Consider the following 24,999-nt stretch of genomic DNA (forward strand, 5'->3'; position numbering starts at 1 on the left):
CTAGACACCCTTGTGGAAATTTTTAGCCTGAAGATGTCAACTGAATCAGTTCCTAAACAGTTGTTACATTTGTCAAGTAGTCTTGACAGGTGATTTTGAAGACCTTTCAAGTATCTTCCAGTTTTTTCTGGAGTAGCCATTCTGACTGTGGATTTGAGCCTTATTGGGCTTATATAGCTACTTGGACAGCTATGGTACTTTGCTCATATATGTAGAGCAGGTATAATTATTGACAGCCTGATATTTTCTTGAGACTGATTGTAATTTACCTCATTTAGAGGTTAGCTACCTACCTAATATTAAGCAACTAAGATTTGAGTGGTGCCTTGGTCTCACTACAGGTGTTCCTTAGCTTAGCTCTTCAAAATCAGCCTTGGATGGGTAGTGAACTTACAGTAACACTCAAAGATAGACATAGAAATATGTAATAAAATGTAATTACACAATAAATGGTTAATCCCACCCATTAGGGTCAGCACTACATAAAATAATAATGCACCAGCACTGTCTAACAGTACTAGTCAGGAAATAATCCTACCTATTAATGCAGCTAATGGTGTAGACTGAATTTGTACAAATCTTAGTACCGTGTCAGTCTTAAAATATCCTACCTCTGTTGGGTTGGCATAATAACTAAAATAAATGTGGTGCAATAATGTGCAAAATAGTGCTATGTTTTTGGATTTTGTAATTTTATATTATATACACTTCAAGAAATTTTGTGTATAAGAAATTAAATGAACACAAGATTATTAACTGTGTTTGGCAAGTATTCTACTGCCATAAATAATATTTAACACCTGAATGTACTTCCTAATTGTGGAATATTATGTTATCAGGGTTAGTAATGATTAATTGATTTATGGGATCAGTAATTTGGATTAGTATACTGGATCCTAATATGTTAATGAATTCACTGACTGGAGTGAATCAGTAATTATAGATTGAATTGATTAAGGCTATAATGGGCAGTCTGCTGACAGCCGTAAATTGAAATATTGTATAGTTAACACATAATTGGTGTTAGTGATTAATTAATTATGGTTCATCTAATCTAGTTTGAACCTTAATTATGGTACATCTGGTTCGAAGGACCATATTTTGTGTGAGAAAACTTGACTCATGTAATTCATTTAAATTGATGCTAATTCGATAGCTACGAAGGACCTCCACTTTTTAAAGGAAAAGTGGAAACTGGGTAGAGCAAGTGGTTTACTGCTAAATCCATGAACTAGTGTCCTATGGATATTATTAATAATTATTATCTTGAATATATATTGACTGTAATTTATGAATCAAATCTTCTCACCCAAAATGGGGGGTTAAATGTCAAAAGACTATTGCATCCGTGACATCATTTCAGTGTGGTTTGATCACTGAAGTAAATGAGATAATTAATTGCAAAATTGTGCAATGATAACTAGAGGTGAATGGGCCTCAAGATACTACAATAGCCTAGTATTACTACCAATGGTTAGTAACATGAATATTGAGTAATGGTTAGACAAGAAATTTATTCTCATTTGAAGTTCATGAGGCTATCAAATTGTACTTGATTTCCTAAATCATATAAATGAAATATTCTTAAATAATTATTATTTATCAACCATTACTTAGTGAAATAAAACTAAATTGAACTGGTTCAGCTGCTTAGCTGTGACAGTGAACTGAGATGCAGAATTGTGATGGCGTCATCTGGTGCTTACTGGACAACGTGAGCCAAGAGCGTGGCGTGGGAAAATGTTGAGACCACAACCAAGAACGTGGCGTGGGAAAATTGGAAAAAAAATTACTTGTCGTTTGGGGAGGTCTTATGGTGTAACGATGGACAAAGTGTATTATAAAATTGAAAGAGCTCAATTAATAATATGAAAACCCTTAACCAGCTGGTTGTCCACTGATGCAATCCTTAGATTGCTACTGGAGCAGTTGCACACTCCTAGGCCGATTAATTGCAAGGGCCTATCGTAGAATTGTTGGAAATTTGCCTCTCCCTGGACGCTCGTGTCGTATTTGATGGCGTCGCTAGTCCAGCTCCGACTACTGCGAGAGTTGGGTCGCCACTCATGGCGTCGCCACGCTTCCGCCTCCCTCAACCCTCTCTTATGCATTCGCAATAGAATTTAGTAAGGACGGATAATTCTTTTCCGTGTAATTACTTTACATAATGCGTTAATGAGAACAGGGTTGCAATTGTAGGGAATTAAATATTAATTATATTCTCGCTAAATGGTGTTAATCATAAACAGCGTTCTTATTAACGAGAAATGGATAGAATTTCAATTTTCTCCATGGCATTTGGATATAACAGATAAAACTGTTATATAGCGATAATTTTAGTTAATAACTCGTGGTTATGGAATCACTTGTCGTAATATTATCAGAGACTATAAAGGCTATATTATCAGAGACTATATTATCAGAGACAGTATTCTTATAAAGAATACTGATAAAAGTTGAGAATATTATTCAATTCTCTAACATGTTGGTAATAATTATGTCCTGCTGGACATTATCTGACGCAATATGCCTCTCGATGTAGTGAGAATTTCAGCAAATGACGTGCAGATAGAGAAATAATTATTTATATTAGTACTACAGTTAGTAGGGTTAATAAATACTGTAGTTAATACAATAATGATATATTGTAATACAAGAAATGATGTATTAGTGTTGGAAACTTTCCAACAAGGACGGCTCTGCCCCGGATCCTGGATTTTGGGATTTCTGGGACTGAGGGGGGAATCGGCTTGGGGCGCTTGGGCCCCGTTCGATCCTGCCTGAGCTTTGGTTCCCTCAGGGCAGGGTTTGCTGTTGCAGGGTCGGGGTTTCGTATCCTCCTTCCCTGTATGAATCTGATATGGGTTCGGCTCTCTCTCGGGTTTATTTCCAGTTTTTTGGGGGGTTCTGCGGCTTCGTCCTTCCAGAGGTTTTCCACCACGGATTTTCCCAGCGGAGGTTCATGAGGTCCTTGGTGCATACCCTTGGTGCACTTGGTGCATCCTGGGTGGATGTCACTTCGGCTATATCCCTAAGCTTTCTCATGCATTTTTCCACCTCCTTCCTGGTCATGCGCCATATGAGCCATCCTGGTCTTTGGATTGTATGCTCTCCTTTCTCTCTTCTACTCGGTTTATTGTGGACCTTTGGTCCAAGATTGTTTTCAGAAGGCTTTTGTTTTTGTTGGTTTTGGCTTTGGGGGATCGGGTAGGTGAGTTTCATGCTCTCCTCCAATCGCCCGAAGTAGGTGCTCCTGCTCTTTCAATCCTGGTGGATGTTTTGTTCGTTTTCAGTTGGCTCCTTCTTTTCTCCCAAAGAATGAAACAGTGAGCTTTCTGAGGGGTCTGTGGGTTACTGATGCTTGGTTGGTCAGGCCGGAGGTGCATCATGTTTTGAGTCCGGTTGCGGCTCTTCACTGTTACCTGCGCGCCTCAACTTCTGTGTCCGGGGACGCGCTTTGGGTGGATCCGATTTCCCTCGTTCCCTGTTCCAGGGTTCGAGTCTCTCAGGTCGTCCACAGGGTTATCAAGTCTAACCAGCCTGAGGTCTTCCCTCAAGCTCATGTTGTTTGGAAGTTTGCAGCTTTTGCTTCTGTCTTTGGGAACATGTCTTGGGCTGACATTCGGGCACAACGGTTTTGGATGTCGAACAGGGTCCTGGCTGCTCGTTATCTCGTGAATGTTACATGCCCAACTGTAACATGTTATGTTACAACTACACATAAGGGGCATAACTGGCCGACCCCTCACAGTGTTCAAGAGAGAACTGAATAAGCACCTCCAAAGGATACCTGATCAACCAGGCTGTGACTCATACGTCAGGCTGCGAGCAGCCGCGTCCAACAGCCTGGTTGATCAGTCCGGCAACCAGAAGGCCTGGTCGACGACCGGGCCGCGAGGACGCTAAGCCCCGGAAGCACCTCAAGGTAAGGTAGGCCCTCAGTGGTCTTGTGTGGCCTTGGGGTATCGTTTGCAGCCAGTTGTCCTGTCTTTGTCATGAGGCATTCAGTGCTCCCACCTCCCCTGGTAAGTCCCTCTTTTACTTATCTTTGGGTATCTAGCTTCAGAATACCTAGATACTTCAGGATATCCCCACAGAAAACCAGCGTTGAATGTAATGAAACGCTGGGTGGCTCCCTGGAGGCTCACTTCCTCCGGTCAGCGGTTTTTATTCCATTTGCTCAGTTTCCGAACTGGTAAGTGCACGGCCAGCTCGGCCGGGAGAGGGGTGTGGGGGTGGCACAAACAAGCGGCATGTCTGTTTTATGACAATGGCTGTTCTGATTTGCTTGTTACCTTGTTTTTCTTGGCGGGAGTTCTTGGTTTCTGTTCGGTTTTGGGTTGCAATTTTCTACCAAAATGTTTGTTTTGTTTGTCTCTAGGGTTTGTTTTGGGGCGCCTTCTTTTCTGTTTGCCTAACCCCGGTCGATGGCAAACATGAATATACTCTCGAAGAGTGAAGTTTCATAGGTCAATGCTTCCTGTTCCTCTCTAGATGAAGTCAGGTTCTGGCTCATGGTTCCCAGTAGGCAGAACTCCATGTGACAAGCCCCAGACTAATTTAACTAATATCAGTCCAAGAGCTTCAGTCAGCCTCTGGGGCTTGCCCAAAAATTGGCGTTTTATTATCTTTGAAACATATACATGCAGATGCATATGTTTCGTTGCATGTCCTAATTATTATATTTATATTTTATAGCAATATTTTTCAGTTTCAGTCTGTGTCTTTCATACATGACAAAATGTTTTGTTTTTATACATACAGGTATATACCTCTGGTGAAGCAACTCAAAGCTATGACAAAGCAGTTTCACTCTCCACCACAATGGGAAAAATGTGACTTGTTAGTTACAGTTGGGTGTCAGGCAGGCTTGTCTATGGCCTTTGAGATGTTGCTCAACCCTGGGGACTTCATCGTTCTTTCAAACCCCTGTTACTCCGACGTCCTCTGTATGGTAAGTAGACTCTTCCCACTATACTAAAGTACAAAGTAGTTTTACTAAAGTAGACTCTTCCCAATAATTCTGCAGTTAAAATGTGTCCTTAATAAGCGTTCTTGTTTGGAAGTTATACTTTGATACGTCAGCTATTGACACTCTGGATGCATATTTGTGACATGACCTGTCATGTGTTACCGGTAATATGTTACAGTAAACAGCTCAATTACTATACTGTACAAATTTTTCTTGTTTAATTAATAATTCCCAGCAATTGTGGTAGCTGCCTAAATCATCAGGATTTAGGCAAGATCAGCATTATCAGGATCTATGTGCCTCTAACACATTTGTAAATTTCTTTCTTATTCCCTTTCCTTTCACATTTACACTGGCCCATGGTATGTTCGACACGGGCCATGCCACAATTTAGCCAACACTTGGAACACCTTAAATGGGCTGCCGGCTATTATTTCGACTTCAAGCGCTTCACTTAACCAGTTCTCAGACCATGAGAACTGGTTGAGTTCCATCCAGCGGTCGACTCCAAAGTCGCTTTCATAAATTTTAACATGTTGTTCATTCAAAACAGGAATTTTCTCAAATATAAGTTAATAAATTTTTATACTATCAAATTGTACATATGTAGGCATTGGTTAGGTTCTGTTGGTTATTATTTGTATATGTAGTATGCGGGTGAAGAATTTACAGCATTTTGGTTTAAACAAAATTCGTCAGTTGTTCATGACGAAGCACTTATTCCGGAAGTGTGCAGACGTCATCAGTTGTGAGTGGTGTGTAAACCGTTTTTCATTCATAAATAGAGGGGGTTTGGCAGGTGCATGGAATGGACTTTGGGTCTTTATTTAGAGGACAGGGTGCTTCACTGATATCCCATGGATCAGGTTATTGCCCAGATACTTGAAATCTAAATGCCGGTAATCGAAGAGCAGTCAATCCTAATAACAAGCCTGCAAGCCGAAGCTAGTCTCTCCCTCCGGCGGTTTTGTTGTAGCTGCAGTCCCACCTTCGGCTGTTTTTGGAGGGCACCGGGGTCACTCGTCGGTTGTTCGAGCAACTGCACGGGAATCTGAACTTCACCATGCAGGTCTACCAGTCGGATCGGACCTGGCTTCAATGGCTGTTCTAGAACGGACGTCCATTCCGCCGCTCTCACAATCACCGGGTTCAGACCACAGGGACCTTGCAATGGCTGCTGCATCGCTGGCTTCGTCTTCGGGTTTTTCGGAGTTCAGTGCGGTGGTGCCTTCCTGAGCCCTCACTCGATGTGTTCACGGATGCGTCGTCTCTCAGCTGGGGCTATGTGACTAGTGCTTACCAGGCCAGCCAGGGTTGGTGGGGTCCATCCTTCCGTCGGGCTCACAGCACGGTGCAGGAGTTCGCGGCGGTGTGACATTTACTTCAGAGGGTTTGTGTCGCTCGCAGATCGACTATTCTGCAAGCGACAGGATGTTGAGGAGCGAGTGGTGGCTGCCTCCCGGTTAAGTCCCTCTTTTCCTTTAGCTTTGGTTAGATAACTCCGAGGAGCTGAAGGGGCTCTCCCACAGAAAACTAGCGTTGAATGTAATGAAACTCCATTTTCTGGGTAAGACCCCCCTCCCCACCGGTCGGTGTTTTTTCGCATTTTTTATATTCAGCCTCTGAACTGAGGTTGGGTAGCCAGCACGAGGGGGGTCTGGGGCTCCCCCTTACGGGGAGGGGGGAAGTTGCGCAGGCAGCAGCGCGGTGGCTGTGGTGACGTTATGCTTGTTTGCTTGTTTTTGATTGGGGAGTTCTGCTTGCTAGTTTGGCTTTCAGTTTGCAATTTTTAACCAACTGTAGTTTGTTTTGAAATTCCTACCTTTCTGAGTGCCTGTCCTGGTAGATGGTAGACATAGAGTGCTTCCAACTACACGGGGGTGTCGTAGGCCATTGCTCCTCGTGCCTCTCTGAGGGTGGCCAGGTTCTTGCTCTAGTTTCCGGTAGGCCTAGAAATTCATCGATTGACTGTTGCCACGGTCTAGTATATACACATCAGCGTTTCATTTCATTCAATGGTGTTTTAATTAAATAATGTATTATTTGTATGTATGATTGTATTGTTATATGTATGATATACATTCAACATCTGATATCTTAATAACGTCTAAAATTTCTATAGTGACAAGATTTTATTGAGAAAGATATCAGAATATATGTATATCAAATACATTATTTAGTTCAGATGTGTGTTGTATTCAACACACACTCTCCTTTCCTTACCAAACAAATAATTGTCAAAGTTTAAAAAGTCATTATTATAAAAAAATGATTATGAAACAATATATTACTGGTATAGCCACCTAAGAACTTTTTAAAATGATGTTCTTCAATTCTAATATATTAATAAGAGCTAAACCTCCCTGCTATGAAAATAGATTTAAAGAAGCAAAAGGAAATATGAAAATCATCTCTAGCATCCTGGTATATGAAGTAGAAGCCTAGCATTTTGTCAGTGGTAAAGTAAACCAGTGTGTATTATACTCAGTAGTGGCCTTTCTTAAGCCCATTCATGTGTGCAATTCATATTATTTAAAGATCCCTAAACCCTCAATCTGATCACTAGACATATTTAAGCATTTATAAAAAATGGAGCATCATCACCTTTAGAGCAGAGGTAGACAGTTCCACAGAGACAAGCTTTTTTATGCAAATATGCAGAATTGTATTGTTGCAACACTTGAAAGTTATTCATTTATTGAATATGACCTTTGTTATTATGTAATAACAAGTGGTGGCACACACAGTTGTCAGGTATGGACCTTCAGTACCTGGCTATAGAAGATGATGCTCACGGTATGAAGCCAGACATTCTTAGAGCAGCATTGACGCAGGCTGTTGAGAGGGGAACCAATGGAGTGCCTAAGGTGAGAATACTGTATCACGTCAATAAAACTTCATTGGATGAGGTCATCATTTGTTTTAGTAGGTGCTCCATAGTAAAGAATAACACTTGTTGCACTGTACTATACAGTACTTGTATACAGTATTTAGTCATACAGTACTTTATTTCTGCACAGTATATAGTATAGGTTCTTGAAAATTATTGCTGGCAATTCCAGTTGCTATTAATGATTTGTATTCTTGGATCACATTGTTTTAGGCTTTATACGTGGTCCCGAACGGCAACAACCCAACGGGCACTACCATGGATATGACACGTCGTCAAGAGATTTATGACATTGCCCATGATTATGATCTTATTATCCTGGAAGATGACCCTTACTTCTTCCTTCAGTATGATGAGTACGAGGTAAGACAATACACTATATAAATATTTTGCAGAACATTATGGAAACATTTGGTACGAAATTTCGTTTTTAGTTACTATTTTGTTCCTCTGTGATCTCTTTCTCTTAGAGGATAGTCTTATGTAGTTCTCCTAGAGGATAGTCTTATCTAATTCTCCTAGAGGATAGTCTTATCTAATTCCCCTAGAGGATAGTAATATGTAGTTCTCTTAGAGGATAGTCTTATCTAATTCTCCTAGAGGATAGTCTTATCTAATTCTCCTAGAGGATAGTCTTATGTAGTTCTCCTAGAGGATAGTCTTATCTAATTCTCCTAGAGGATAGTCTTATCTAATCTGAACATCTTTACCATTGTGATCATTGCTGTCTTATATGTGCTGTCAATCTGCTGTATGGTGTCTATTAACCTTAATTAAATTACTAATCAAGCTGTCAATGTAATCAATTAGAGCTTTAATATAACAATGTGCTTTAATATACTTACTTATCTCTCTCATCTCATTTTTCTCTTGTAATGTATCTTTATCATTTATCAATTCTGATTGAAATTACCTACTTAAAATTATCTGCTAGATTAAGGACCTGCCAGAAACGCTGTGCGTACTAGTGGCTTTACAAGAATGTAAATACTGTACTATCCAATGTATTCTCACAAACCCAATGTACCTTCTTGTATATATATAAATAAATAAATAAATAAATAAATAAATATCTAATTCCCCTAGAGGATAGTAATATGTAGTTCTCTTAGAGGATAGTCTTATCTAGTTTTTCTTATATACAAGACTTCTTACATTCTTGAAAAGCCAATAGCACTTCGGGCTATTCTTTAATCTTAATTTTCCCTGGAATACAACCCGCCAAATCGTTTAACAACCAGGTGCCCATTCACTGTTGGGTTAATAGAGGCATACAGTTAAAGTTTGGCACCTAGTCAATCCTCCAGAATATCCAGGATATGAACCCAGGCCAAATTGCTTGTGAAGGGCGGGACGAGTTTGTTATCACTACGCCACAAGGACTGTTTACTAAGTTTTATTAGAGGATAGTTTTATGCAGTTCTCTTAATGGACAGTTTTATCTAGTTTTCTTAGACAATTCTCTTATTCTTATCTAATTCTCTTAGAGAATAGCTTTATCTAGTTCTCTTAATTTATATTCTTATCTAGTTCTCTTACATGATAGTTTAATCTAGTTCTCTATATAGCTTGTAAATGCTCTGGACAGAGGTTTTGAACTGTAGTAAGTGGTTAAAAATGACATCTGAATGAGCGTACAAGATGTCATGACAATGTGGCATACCCAACACACTAAATTACGAATCTGTAGGAGTTAGCTAAGATACTCAGAGAACTGGGCAGTAGGAGAGTAAGCAGTGTTAATATTGGATACCATACATGGGATGGCTACAGTGGGGACAAAAGTCCTGTTAATGTTTCTGTCCTTATAGTTAGACTAGTTCCATAGTAATGCTTATTTGTTTATAAGTTGTAACCAGATATTCATTTATTTTATTTTATTTATTTATAGTTCTTACATTACAAGAGTTCATACATTCCTGTACAGCCATTAGCACGCATAGCGTTTTGGGCAGGTCCTTAATCTTAATTTTTCCCAGAATATGATCTGTCAAATCATTTAACCAGGTACCCATTCACTGCTAGGTGAACATTCAGTGAAAGATTGGTGCCTAGTCAAGCCTCCCTAGCCAGGATATGAACCCAGGCCAAATCACTTGCGAAGTGCGGGGCGAGTGTGTTACCACTGCGCCACAGGAACTGCATAATAAATGCAGTCCTGTGGGATACCTGGGGCTTGACTCAATTATTTAATTTAATAACGAAGGACCACCCACTTTTGAGAAAAGAGGGAAACTAATAAAAATGGATCATTAGAAACACATGACCCTTCTGCCAAGTGTTCCCTATACGCTAGTCATCCCTACTATAATTCACCAAGTATCTACCTTTAGAAACGCTACCAAGAATCTATTCGTCAAAAACATGCCCAAACATAACAACAAGCAAGGTAGGGGTGCCTCTCGCTCTGGTTCCATTACTCCTAGAGTTCTGAATGAAACACTGGCAACGCCGCAACCCTCGCCGATGTTTGTAAACACAGCATCCGCTCCCCCTCCTCACTCCCCCCCCTTCAACTCACCTCGGATCTCTAGCTTTAGAATTCACTCAATCTATGGCTCCCTGTTTAAACTTCAAACCTCTCCGAAGTAATCCATGGCTCCAGAAACTGCACAACCTTGTGAAAATGCAATCAGAAGCTATTTTGGCCCTCCAAGACACAGTCACCCGACAACAACATACCATAGACCGCCTCCTTAAATCGTCGATGAACAACAACCAAGAAATTCTCAACATACAAACTGTTGCAAATGATGCAATGGATCAAATACGTAAGATTCAGGCCGAGGAAACCCTCACAGCTCAAAGTGACCTCCTTAAAAAGCTGGAAAAACAGATCAATCTCCTTCAGACTCACCAGGCGGCTTCCAAAGATGACCAAGAGCAAGCAACTTGCAGTCTCCGTGGTGTAGTGGTAAGACACTCGCCTGGCGTTCCGCGAGCGCTATGTCATGGGTTCGTATCCTGGCCGGGGAGGATTTACTGGGCGCAATTCCTTAACTGTAGCCTCTGTTTAACGCAACAGTAAAATGTGTACTTGGATGAAAAAACGATTCTTCGCGGCAGGGGATCGTATTCCAGGGACCATAGGATTAAGGACTTGCCCGAAACGCTACGCGTACTAGTGGCTGTACAAGAATGTAACAACTCTTGTATATTTCTCAAAAAAAAAAACAAAAAAAAAAAACAACTTCATGACTCCCTGATAATTAGCTCTACTGATCTACCTGTTGAACAACAAGGTGAGGATTGCTGTAACATAGCCAACACCCTAATTAATTCAAAGATCAGTGTCAATGTTCAAATCAAATCGCCTATTAGGATATATAAAAACAATCCCCGTAACAGGAGAATGCTCATCAAACTTGCAAATCCCTCTGCGAAGTTTGACCTCATACAAACAGCTGCTCAGCAAAAAACCAACCTCTATATAAATGAGTGTATTACAAAGCAGCGTGGATCCCTCCTCTACAGGCTGCGCCAAATTCGCAAACAAAACCCTGGTCTTATCAAGCAGTGCTACACAAGGAATGGTACGATTTTTGCGAAGAAAGAAGCTACAGGAAAAAGATATGAAATAAAATGTGACCAACAACTCCTGGCCTTCTTAAGTGATTGTGGTATATCTGAAAACCTGAACCCGACCAATGCCACTACTTAAAATAACTCTTTCAGTGCCTGAGCCTAACCTAACTTAATCTAACTTTGTCTAAGGTGCTGTCTCTGCCTTACCATTTACCTGATGTTCTCCTATTCATATAATTTCCTAAATAATCCATCAAGTCTCCATGCACTTATGCAAGCATCTACCTCAGTTTCATTGTAAAATTTTACTCTTAAATCTAATCTTACCCTATTCCATTTATATTTTAAATTTATTTGTATTGATCTATGTCATTTTTTGAAATCAATTATTGATCTCATTTTTGTTCTTTTAATTAAGTTCATACTAATTATAAGTTAAAACAAGTTTATAAGTTTATTATCTTTAAGATTATTTTACTTTACAATTATCATTTGTCAAATTTTTTTATATATTCATCTTGACAGTCTCTACTGATTTTTTGTTCTCTCCGCCAAACTTGTGTATCCTCCATGGCTATCTAGTGACCTTAATTCTACCTCTAATTGTTTCAATTCCTTGTTTGCTTGCATTTATTGTTGTGTCTTGCCATAATTATTCTCTAATTTAGCAGACTCAATACTTTGTAAGCTCTTATTGTATTGTTATATTATTATATTGTGTTTTGCTATAATTACTTCCTATTTTACAGCAGATTTATTTTTCATCTGTTCATGTAATTGCTTATCTTATTGTATTGTGACATTCTTTTCTATATTGATATATATTTTCTGTCTATTGTTACTTACAGTGTACCTGAGAGTACCTGTAAGCAATCTACCTCATTTTTCATTTTTGCTCAATTTTTTGTATTGCTTAGTCTTGTTTATATTTTTGTTTTGTATATCTATATCTTGTGTTTTGTATAGTCCATGTTTATATGTTTTTTTCTTTAATCTCATTCATTACCTAGGTTTCCTAGCCTAGCCATACTCCCTTACTCCATTGTACCCCTGTAAGCCCCTTTTGTGTTTGTTTGGTACAGTATTGTGTACATTTATTTCTTTTTGTTTTTCTTGTTTTTCCTGCAATCAGCTTTTTTTATGCAGTCAAGTATAGACCCAGAACTTAACCTCTTATCCACTATCTATGACAATAATCACTTTAATGATCTAAATTGCAGATATTTTGCAGCACATGATGTAAACAATGTATTAACTCATAGTCACAATATCTCTGTAATCAATTTGAACGTTAGATCCCTAGGTAAACACTTCGATGATGTTAGTGCCTTGATTGAAGCTATTGACAACAAATTCTCTTTTATTATACTTACTGAAACATGGTTGAAAGATGATACTACTCAACTCTTTAACATGCCAAACTACTCAGCAATCCACAACTGTCGTCAACTTCAGAGAGGTGGTGGCACTGCTCTTTACTACCACCAAGATCTAACATGCTTAAAAGAAATTAGAACTAGAGACTGCTATGGGGAGTATATCTTCGCCAGCTTCAGAGTCAAGGGTGCCGAGTCTATCCTGTCTGTGGGTGCAGTTTATAGAATTCCTAACACTGATGTGTCCGAATTCAACTCAAACCTTAGAAATCTAATACTTGATAACAGACTGAACAAAAACCACCTAATTATCGCAGGGGACTTTAATATTGACCTCTGCGAGCCAGAACACCCTACTGCTGTTAGCTTCCTCAACTGTATGAATTCCTGCTTCCTCATACCCTTAATCACTAGACCTACTAGAATCACTGATAGCACTGCCACGACTCTAGATCACATCTGGACAAATATAACCTCTCCGCTTACTTCAGGTATAATCACCGATAGCACTACAGACCATTACCCCACATTTCTCTTAACTAACATTAGCAAACCACCTCTTGAGTCAAGAGAGATACGTTTTAGACTACACAATGAAACTGCTATAGACAATTTTATAACTGCTACTGATAATGTCAACTGGGAGTCCGAGTTAGGTAACATTGAGGACATCAACCTAGCAGTTCAATCTTTTCTTCAAAAAACTCTTAGCCTTTATAATACCCACTGTCCTATGCTTACAAAACAAGTCACAACCAAAAGGCTTAACAATCCCTGGCTTACAAAGGGAATACTTAAATCTATTAATAAAAAACATGACCTTGAGAAAAAGTATAGGTTAGGAATTGTCTCCAAAGAATTCTCAAAGAATTACTCATTATTGCTATCTAAGATAATTAGACGAGCCAAAACTAAATACTACGAAGATAAATTTACCCAAATAAAGAGCAACATTAAACAAACATGGAGAACAATTTCACAAATATTGGGATCAAAGAAGTCTTTAAATAACAAACCGACTCTCCTGTCTAATAACGATGGTCAGCTTTCAGCCTCTGATTCTGCTATTGAGTTCAATAGGTTCTTCTCTTCCATTGGTTCATCCCTTGCTAATGATATTCCATCTTCCAGTACTGACATTAAGGACTATCTTACAGGGAACTATCCCCAGTCTCTGTACCTAAAGCCTATTAATTCCATTGACGTCAATGAGATAATCCTTTCCCTTAAAACCAAGTCTGGTGCCCTTGAGGAGATACCAACTTTAATCTACAAAAAAGCCTCCAGATCTTTAGCCCCTGCTATTGCTTTGCTCTTCAACTAGTCACTTGAACTCCAAACCTTTCCAGATATTCTAAAAAAAGCGAGAGTAACGCCTGTCCACAAATGTGGTGATCTCACAGATGTTAACAACTACAGACCTATATCAATCCTGCCAAACTTGTCAAAAAATTTTGAAAAACTAATCTATAAGCAGCTTTACTCATATCTAGCCAAACTCAATATACTTAGCCCTTGCCAATATGGCTTCAGGCCCAAAAAAGCACTAACGATGCACTTATTAGTATGCTTAACTCGATTCATACAGCTCTTGATAAAAATGAGTTCCCTGTTGGGTTATTTGTGGACCTGCGTAAAGCTTTTGATACTGTCAACCACCAAAACCTTCTTCTTAAATTACATCATTATGGTGTCAGAGGACACTCCCTACAATACCTCAAATCCTACCTTACTGACAGGCTCCAATGTGTTTCTGTGAATAATACAATTTCTCCCACCCTACCCATCAACATTGGTGTTCCCCAGGGCAGCATACTTGGCCCTCTCCTCTTTCTCATCTACATTAATGACCTTCCAAATGCCTCCCAACACCTCAAACCAATCCTATTTGCTGACGACACAACCTTCATTTACTCCAGTCCTGATCCCCTTGCTCTAAATGCCACAGTAAATACTGAGCTAAATAAAGTCCATCTGTGGCTAACTGCCAACAAACTCACCCTTAACATTGACAAAACTTTCTATATTCTGTTTGGCAATAAATCCTCTAATCAAATAAATCTCAAAATAAACAATACCCAAATTTGTAACAAATTAGATGGCAAATTCCTTGGCATTCTCATTGACCACAAGCTGAATTTCCAGGGACACATTCTAAACATATCAAAAAAAGTTTCAAAAACTGTGGGCATTCTTTCTAAGATCAGATATTATGTACCACGCCCTGCCCTGGTGACTCTCTATTACTCCCTTATCTATCCATATCTCAACTATGGTATTTGTGCTTGGGGCTCTACTACCCAAAATCACTTACGTCATCTAATTACTCAACACAAAGCTGCTATTAGGACAATATCCAATTCTGGCCCCAGACATCACTCGGTACCCCTACTCAAATCCCTGAATATGTTAGACATTAAGTCACTGCACATTCTCTCATGTGTACTATACATATATAAAACGCTAAACTGTAATGCCAATCCTGATCTCAAAAGCTTCATAGAAGGTTGTAACAGAACCCATGAGCACCACACCAGAAATAAATACAGTTTTGATATTCCTAGAGTACGACTTAATCAAACCAGAAATGCTCTACAAATCAAGGGGCCCAGAATGTGGAATGACCTTCCCAACCATGTTAAAGACAGTACCTCTCTCAACCAGTTTAAGTTAAAAACGAAGCTATACCTGATAAATTCCCTGTAACCTACCTTACCCCTCTATTGTCAACCCATGTATGTTTTTTGTTTTTTTTTGTTTTTCAAATCAACGCTGTTTTAATGTAATTTTCTGTAATAATTTGTAATTGTATTTGTGCTGTTTTTTCAACAATGTTCCTCCCTCTTTTACCTCTATTTTTATTTGTACTCAACGCATTTTTTTCTTTTTACCCATTAGTTTTAAGCTTTAGTCAGTAGTGTTTTTTCCTGCCCGAAACGCTTTGCGTAATAGTGGCTTTAGGCATTGTATGTACTAGCTCTTATCTATAAAGCCAACAAACTTTGTAAAATCTCTTTATGTATGTACCTTTGCCTAAATAAAAATTATTATTATTATTATTATACATGGAAGAACCAGTGTCTATGGATAAATATTAGAAAGAATAATCACTTAAATAAATAATGGACTGTATGGTTAATTAACTAAAGTCAGAGCCTCAAACACCTACATTGGGGGATTATTGCTAGAACTTCATATACGTCTAGGAACTAGTGTGGTTCGTCACCAGTTCATTGTTGAGTAAAGAATATTATGACCAAAATGTTATAGAATCAATAGGTAAATCCAAATAGAGAATATTAATGATTGTTAGAATTAAAGAGCAATCATCTAAGTAAACACACCAATCTCCAAATTCATATAGTAAGTACTCGATATGATAATATTATGGATTTGTATAATAAATTGGAATAATTAAATGTGTACAAAAAGTCTTAGCTTTAAGACGATTTCTATGACATCGTTCGTGCTTCGTCCTCGTGATCTCAGGATCTCCACATAGAAGCCATTAGAGGTGAATAACACGAATGTAGTTAACGACTCGTTGACTCCTCACATACGAGCTGTAATTTAAAGGATATTACGTAGCATTGAACTAGGCTACTTAAATCTCAAAATTTATGAAATTAGAAAATGAATATTAATGCGGTAATAACATTGGATTTATTGTCGTCCCGCTATGTAACGACAGACTACCCACGAAATATACAATCTCTAATGATGCATCAAGAAAGAAAATACACTGAGCTCAGTAAATGCTGAAGTCTGCCGATATCGCGTCTCAGTCTCAAACTTCCACGATGTTGTACACGTGATTGAGAGTTTGGCTTGATTCTCGACGCGTTATTGTTTGACTGAGCACTATGGAGCACATGGAAGAATAATTATTCGTTATAAGTTGGGTATCAGTGTAATTCTTGCTGATAATCCCAACGCCACATGTCTCAGACTCTGACGCCACGACTTTCCTCTGTCCAAGTACGCACGCTGACTGCTCACTCCACAACACCAGCCTCAACAATGGCGTCTCTTCCTTCTCCAACCCGCGTCTCGCATTCACCACAGAAATTATTTATCACGAATAATACTATTTCGCGCAATCGTGGTTGAAATACTTTAATAAGGACTGGGTTGTGATTCTAGGAATTTAAATATTATCGCTTTCTCGTCTTATGGTGGTAAACGGGAAATGGAGAAGAGTTTAGTTTTCTCCATGGCATTCCCGCGTGACAGAAAAACTATTACTTGATAACAATTGTAACTAAAAACTCTCGATTTAGAATTATTTGGGAGTTATGTTATCTGTAAATAATTATCACACGGAATACTGATGATTTTAGAGAACCACATTCAATTCTCTAGCACATTGGCAATAAATGTGTTTAACTAGATATAATCTGACGCAATATTGGTGCTTGATTTCGTAAGAATTCTAGCGTTAATACGCAGATATAATGGTTAGTTTATGTGAACATTACTGTTAGTAAATTTAGTGACTACTGTAGTTAGTATATAATAATAATGATATATTATAATACAATAGTAGTGTATTAGTGTTGGAAATTTCCAACATAACTCCGGGGGGAGATTTCTCGGGTCGCAGTGCAATGTTGAGTACTGACATACCTATCCCGAAGTTAGTATTAATGTTAGTATGTTAGTATGTTAGTACACACATAACGGATGTCCCGTAATTGTTAAGGACATACAAGAAATTTGAGTCTTGTAAAGGAATTCATGTTGAATGGAACATGTTATTGTGAATCATCTAAAGTTAATGACTAATAAAGCCTACAATATACTCTGTGACTGGTGTCGCTATGATATTTAACGTTTATGTTACTAAGTCTTAAAGTTTTGTAAACTCATAGATACTCTAGATGAAATAATGTTATAGTTGATAACCTATACAAACAAATTAAGGATTAAACATTGAAATATTAAATGATTAAGTTATCTGCAATCAGGAACTCTCTAAAGCTTACAATTAACTCAACAACTAGGGTCGCAGTGACATGTATTACGTAGTAGCTGAATTGTAGGCAAACTCAGAAAAAGTTCCTAAGAACTGATAACATTATTGTATAAGTTGTATTCTACATTATTATACAGTGAAGTATTATTGGGTCATTTAAGATCAAGGAGACTATGACACTACAGTAAGGTCACTGTCTAGGGTCGCTGTGACTTGTAACTATTGAGTTACTAGACAATAACATCATGCAGCATCATGATCACCCCAAAATCAAATGATGAAATTTAATTTAATATGCACTGCCGTGCAGTAGTCATTCTGACTGATGATATAACTAAGCTGCTAACTAGCTAAATAGTGTAATATTAAAGAACTGAAAAGGTTTGTTCATTAAAATGAAGGAAGATTCTGAGTCGACAGTGAGATTAGTAGCCTAGTCATTCTGACTTATGAGCTAATTGAATTGCAGCTCATAGGCTTGACACTGAGTTTACAGTGTCAAGCCTATGAGCTGCAATTCAATTAGCTCATAAGTCAGAATGACTAGGCTACTAATCTCACTGTCGACTCAGAATCTTCCTTCATTTTAATGAACAAACCTTTTCAGTTCTTTAATATTACACTATTTAGCTAGTTAGCAGCTTAGTTATATCATCAGTCAGAATGACTACTGCACGGCAGTGCATATTAAATTAAATACATCCTCAACCTTTAAATGAAAATTGAGTTTATTAAATCAGTCTCTTTAAGTATAGTCAACTGTAATTAATTGTGAGTACAGACTAGGCTAGTACTCAGTTGACACTAACTAAAGTCCCTAAATCTACCTAAATAAATGGTTTAAATTTCTAACCTACCTAAGTAAAGGACTAAGCTAATTGTGATAACTCACTAATTCTTAGTGGAGTTACTCTAGCTAAATTGTGAGCAAAAATGTACTCAAATTAACATTGGGAGCTGTATTGAGCTCGTGAACAGGTTGAGCTATATTGAGCTCATTAACAGTTAACAGAGTGAGCTATATTGAGCTCGTTAACAGTTAACAGGGCGAGCTATATTGAGCTCGTGAACATGGTGAGCTATATTGAGCTCGTTAACAGAGTTAACAGGGTGAGCTATATTGAGCTCGTTAACATGGGGAGCTATATTGAGCTCATTAAGCATGTTAACAGGGTGAGTTATATTGAACTCGAATTAACGAGGTGGAGTATTGTAGCGTTCAATTATCATGGCGAGCAATATTGAGCTCGTACTCGCATGGGGAACAATAAAGCACTCAATTATTACGTTAATTCAAAGGTGAGCTATATTGAGCTCATTAAGCATGTTAATTAACAAATGCTGATATTTAATGATAATGCATTAAACAAAGGGAAACCTAAGGTTGCTGGAAATTTAATTACTGCTACGATTAATCATATTCAAAGATAATTTATAACATTTTCCCAACCTAAACGTTTCAAGGGTTATTAGTTCTCTGGAGACTCACTTACGTATTGGTAAGTTTGCAAGTTTGTTCGTGCTGCGCTCCTACAATAATTAAGCAGAAACGAAAGAAAAACAACCCAAACAAAATTGATGCAAGTATTTTCACTAACTCTTAGTGCAGAAAACATTGTATTAATAAGGTTTTCTTGGCAATCCTTAAGCGCAAGTATTTTGGACCTTAGTCCCAGTGAGTTAATAATTATAGAAGTTGCTTGATGACTTCATAGTATTGCTAAATTCAGAAAATGCTAGAAGCATTGAGTGCTAGATTCTCTAGCCTAATATTATCAATTATGTCTAATTATTATCAATGCAGTCTCCGTGGTGTAGTGGTAAGACACTCGCCTGGCGTTCCGCGAGCGCTATGTCATGGGTTCGTATCCTGGCCGGGGAGGATTTACTGGGCGCAATTCCTTAACTGCAGCCTCTGTTTAACGCAACAGTAAAATGTGTACTTGGATGAAAAAACGATTCTTCGCGGCAGGGGATCGTATTCCAGGGACCATAGGATTAAGGACTTGCCCGAAACGCTACGCGTACTAGTGGCTGTACAAGAATGTAACAACTCTTGTATATATCTCAAAAAAAAATTACCTAGGGAGACTGAGTGTGGTCAATTATTACTTGTCGAGAATAATTCTAGGTCTGCAGTGGATTCAATGGCTTGGTCACTGTGACTTGTACTTGTTTAGGTACGGACCACTGGTTATCCACTGAGAGCTATGAACCATCTCGGCGAATACTAATTGTACTACATTCAATCTGAGTTTATTACTCAGCTGTGTTTCTCATTTTAGCTTGCTGCTGGAGAATTGATTTACTGCTGACTAATTTATTATTGTTGGCAGGCTTAGGCTTGTTCACATTCAGAACTTTACCAGTAAGTAAGTAGCCACCTGCAGATTGGAGCATATTCATGCCCAATCGTTTAACATGTCCAGTTATGAACTGGTAATAGTAGTCTGCTCCTACTAGTACATCCACATTGTTAAGGCGGTCAGACGTTAACTTGTTGTCTTGCCAAATTAATTTCACGTTCCTGCAGGAAGTGGGCTGTGTACCCCAGACCCTTAATATTTAGGTCAAAAGGTATTTGATCTGCAACAATGGCTTGGACAGCCTTGACATGACTACCTAGTCGTACAAGCGGTTGAACTACTGAGTATTCATGGGTTCCTCGATTTATCATGAACCCTGACAAAGTTTAATTTTACCTGTCTGATTGGTTGTAAATTGAGTGCCTCTGCCGCTCTCTGAGTTATGAAAGTTCTCTGGGAACCTTGATCAAATAGTCCACGAGTGGTGATCTTGGCTCCTTTGTTCTTTACTTGAAGTTGGGCAGTAGGCAAAGTTGCATCCACTTGAGATGCTGGTGAAATTACGCTGTACACATCTCGCACCTTGCAGCACTGTACTGGTGTAGATTCTCTACCTCCTATTCTAGGATTGACATAATTTGTCCTAACTAATTTGCACAGTGCAGCATGATGCTTGCCCCTTCTACACCTATTGCAGGTGTTCAGTGGGGTGTCACAGCTATTAACATCATGTGATTTGAGACACATAGTACATTTGTGTAACTGTCTGACTCGTGTCTCTATTAGGATAATTGGTACATTTGTATAGAGAATGTTTTTGATTGCAAAACAAGCACATTCCCCATCCTACAGCTCGTTTAGGGGTCACCGGTTTAGGTAAAACAGTACCTGCAGGTTGAGATGGTTTTGCTGCTTGCATTTGCTTGTTATTTATTCTCTTGTGAGTACTTGGTGTACTCTGGGGAGCAATTATTGGGCTCTTGGGAGTGCTCTTTGGACTATTAGGTTTCGTAGGAGCACCTGTGGAGTTATTGGGAGTTCTCTTTGGACTATTAGGTCTCTTAGGAGCACCTGTGGGGTTCTTGGGCCTTACTGATGAATCAGTGTTTAACTTATTGTTATTACATCGATTATTAGTACTCTTATTACCTGGTGACAGTGTCACTTTAGGAGGTCCAGGTAAGGAAACTGATGTGGGTACAGTTTCGGTACATTCAGAAGAGGCATTAAGTGCCTGGTTTGCTGTATGATTGCTCATCTTGCGCAAACCTGTAAATATATCCTGTCTTGACAGGACATTACCATTCTGGTATACATATAACTTATTGAGTGTATCACCAGACAATTTTCTTTTGATGATAATTTTAGTCATCCACTCAGCAGTTGGGTGATCCACCTCTTTACTGAAGGAATTTAACAGTGACTCAAGCTGAAAACTAAAGGCTTGTAAAGAGTCAACTGATTGTTCTGGTGGAGATATATCTAGTAATTGGTGTACAAGGTTTATAACAGTCTTCTCATTGTTAGCACTTACTCCAGAAGGCTGGTGTGTGTAATTATGACCATTACTTGTATTGAGGATTGACTGTTTGGCAGCCGTGCGGAGCGGTTCTGTTTACATTCGCTCTTCAGTCTTGCCTGGACGTTTGGCGTACACACAGCCGGTGGCGTTTTTTTGTGGCCTCTGGCCTGGCGGGCCGGCGGAATGGTGTTGCCCATGCCGCCTATAAAACGTGTGGATACGGTTGAGCTGGCCTTCTCTGGTCAGGTGAACTACTCATTGTTGGAGGTTGCTCTCCTGGATGTGCTGGGTCTCAACCCTGCAGATGTGTGTGGTGTGCAGCTGGCTGGGGAACATCGGGCCTTGGTTAAGCTGACTGACGCTGTGGTGTACCGGAATATGGTCGACAAGTATGATGGGCGTACTGTACCTTTGCCTGGCGCGGCGGGTACGGTTTCTGTAACGGACTTGTCTGTTCCAGTGACTTTTGTGGTGGTGCGGGGGCTGCCGTTTGAGTTCCCAGAGAGCCTTCTCCGCCGGTTCTTAGGAGGATATGGGAGTGTTCTCGCCTGTCGGGCGAATGTGCTGAAGTCTGGCCGTCTTCGTGGCGTCCTGATGGGTATCCGCACGGTTACAATGAAGCTGAGGAAGGCGATCCCGTCGTCGATGGTGCTGCTGGAGTTCAAGGTGCAGTGCTTTTATGCGGGACAAGAGCGCACATGTTTTCGGTGCAGTATGGCTGGACACCAGGCTGCTGGTTGCCGTAATGGCACCGTCCGGTTGGTCAGTGTCTTCCGAGAAGAGGATTTTCCGCCTCTACATGGCCTTGTGGACCTGGGGGATGATCCTGCCGGGTTGAACCCTCCCCCTGCACCTACCGGTGATGATGGCGTTGTGGGTGCGGTGCGCCCCACTGGTGCTGACGTGTCGGGTCCGATGTCTGTGGACCCCCCTGGTGTAGGTGGTAGTGCGGTGGTCACGCATGTGGAGGTGCATCCGCCTCCGGTTGCCATAGCCGTCGATGTTGATGCTTCGGTGGGGCGTGGCCCTGTTTTGTCGCCGGTGGAGGATGTCACGCCAGATTCTGGTGCCCTTGGTGTGGAACCCTTGGAGGCAGATGAGTTCTTGGAAGGGGGTCGCCCCTCTCGTCGTCCTTCCACCACTGCTGTCCAGGGTCAACCTGGCTCTCAGACGAAGCGCCGGAAGACGAACAGGAGTGGTCGCTCCGGGGACCGAGGGCCTTCGGTGCGGAGGTTAGAGCCTGATGCGAGTGTCGGTGATGGTGAGGGTGTGGCGGTGTCTGTAGTAGACCCGTCGGTGCCGGGCAGTGGAGGGTGTGTTGTGGACCCTCCTGGTGATCTCGTATGTGGGTCCCCTGGGGTACGGAGCCCGGAGTGGGCGGTAGTGGATCCGGGGGACTGTGGCAGTGATGATCGCGGCCTTGTGATGAAGCACCCGGAAGGACTCTGCCCTTCCCCCCCCCCTGTGGGGAGTGCGTCTCCGTCGCCTGGGAACCCGGTGGCGGCTGCTACTGCTTCCGTACACCGGGTGTCGGCCGGACCGGTATGACGGTTTTGTGGTTAGATAGGGTTTATCTCTTTTCCTGATGGATCCTAAATTAACATGTGCTTCGCTGAATGTGAATGGTTTGCGTTCTGTGGCTGTGCAATTGGGCCTGGTGTCGATGCTGCGTGAGTGGAGGGTGGAGGTGGCTTTTGTGCAGGAGCACAATGTGCAGGAAGTGGGGTTGTTACATGTGTTGGCTGAGGGGTTTACGGTGGTGTTAAACCCTTCGCGTGGCTTGCGTGGAGGTACATTGATCCTGCTTTCTAAGCGGGCCCCGATTTCCGTGCTTCACACGGAGATGGACGAAGGTGGTCGGGTGCTGTTAGTTCGGGTCTCCTTTTTGGGGTCTGAGGTCTCTCTTAAATGTGTACGCGCCATCTGGGGCGGCGCAGAGGCAGAACCGGGAGGTTTTCTTTTCCCGTGATGTGCTGCATTTTTTGCGGCACGATACGAGGGGGATGATTTTTGGGGGGGGGGGGGATTTTAATTGTATTACATCACCGCGGGATAGCAATAGTCTTCGTCCAGCGAATATCTCGCCGGCTTTGACTGCTACCTTGAAGAGTTGTGGGTTTCGGGATGCGGCCGTGTTGCAAGGGGGTCCTTTGGAGTACACTTTTATCTCGCGTGGGGCTTGCTCTCGCCTTGATCGTTTTTACGTGCCTACTGGGGGTGGTTCGTTTTTTTTGTTGCAGACGGTTCCTGTGGGGTTCTCGGACCATTGCATGGTGGTGTTGCAGGTGGGGATTCGCAGCCAGGTGTGGGTTGGCCGTGGCTGGTGGAAACTGAATTGTGGGTTGCTGAAATGCCCTGTTGTGTGTGCCCAGTTCCGGGCCCGGTGGGCTGTTTTGGCCGCTCGGAAGGGGACTTTTCCCTCGGTCCTGGAGTGGTAGGAGTGGGCTAAGGTGGAATGTCGGTCGTTTTTTCAGGTAATGGCGAAGCGGGAGGCGTCGGGAAGGTTCGGTCTGTTGAGGGTCTTGCAGGCACGGTTATTTCGCCTGTATGGGTTGCTGAATCAGGGTTTAGATAGGTTTCGGGAGATCACGGTGTGTAAGGATCTCATTTGTGGGCTGAGGGAGGAGATGGCTGAGGGGGTACGTGTGCGGGCTGGGGTGGAGGAACGGTTGTGTGGTGAGAAGCTCTCGCAGTTTTTACTGCGGAAGGAACGGGTGGGGCGTGCCTCTGTTTTGTTGGCAGGTCTTCATCGGCCGGACGGTTCGGTTTTGTCGGACACGGGGGCGATTTTGCATTATGTGCGTGGTGAATTGGAGTCTTTGTATGGGGTGGTTGCCGGAGATGAGGGGTTGATGGAGTCCTTCCTCCAACACTGTACACCGGGGTTGTCGGGTATGGATTGTGTGGGTCTTGTGCGGGAGGTAAGCCCTTCGGAGCTTTGGGAGGTTGTGCGGTCCTTTCATTGTGGTAAGGTTCCAGGGTCGGATGGGTTTCCGATGGAGTTCTATGTCGAGTTTTGGGATGTGCTTGGTGCCGATTTTTTGGAGGTGGTTCGGTTTTGTCTTGGAGTTTGTCTCTGTCCGTTTCGCAAAATGATGGTCTTGTGCGGCTTCTTCCGAAGCCGGGGGACTTACGTTTTTTTGCAAATTGGCGGCCTATTACGTTGCTAAATGTGGATTACAAGATTATTTCCAAGTTGTTGGCTGGACGTTTGCGCTCGGTTGTGGGGTCGGTGATCTCTTGGGGTCAGTTTTGTGGCGTTCCGGGTAGGTCGTTGGTGCAATGCAATTCCCTTTTTTGGGATTTGCTCCTCTATGTGGAGGAGTCTGGTGTTCCCGCGGCCATGATAAGCCTGGATTGGTCCAAGGCTTTTGATCGCGTGCCAATTGGATTTGTTTTGCGGGTCCTGGAGAGGTTTGGTTTCCCGCCCCAG

At 41.1% G+C, this 24,999-nt stretch overlaps 1 protein-coding gene across 3 annotated transcripts in view; it reads left to right on the forward strand.

Annotated features, from left to right (window-relative positions):
* Positions 1 to 24,999, forward strand: part of LOC123757609 (kynurenine/alpha-aminoadipate aminotransferase, mitochondrial) — a 221,862-nt gene that overhangs the window by 131,050 nt on the left and 65,813 nt on the right. For all 3 annotated transcript variants that reach the window (XM_069326948.1, XM_045741417.2, XM_045741418.2), the window contains 3 exons: positions 4,765 to 4,954; positions 7,720 to 7,839; positions 8,076 to 8,225. In XM_069326948.1, coding sequence (XP_069183049.1) covers positions 4,765 to 4,954; positions 7,720 to 7,839; positions 8,076 to 8,225 — 460 coding nt within the window. The remainder of the gene's footprint in view (positions 1 to 4,764; positions 4,955 to 7,719; positions 7,840 to 8,075; positions 8,226 to 24,999) is intronic.

This window comes from Procambarus clarkii, chromosome 19, assembly GCF_040958095.1.
Source record: "Procambarus clarkii isolate CNS0578487 chromosome 19, FALCON_Pclarkii_2.0, whole genome shotgun sequence".
Taxonomy (NCBI): Eukaryota; Metazoa; Arthropoda; class Malacostraca; order Decapoda; family Cambaridae; genus Procambarus; species Procambarus clarkii.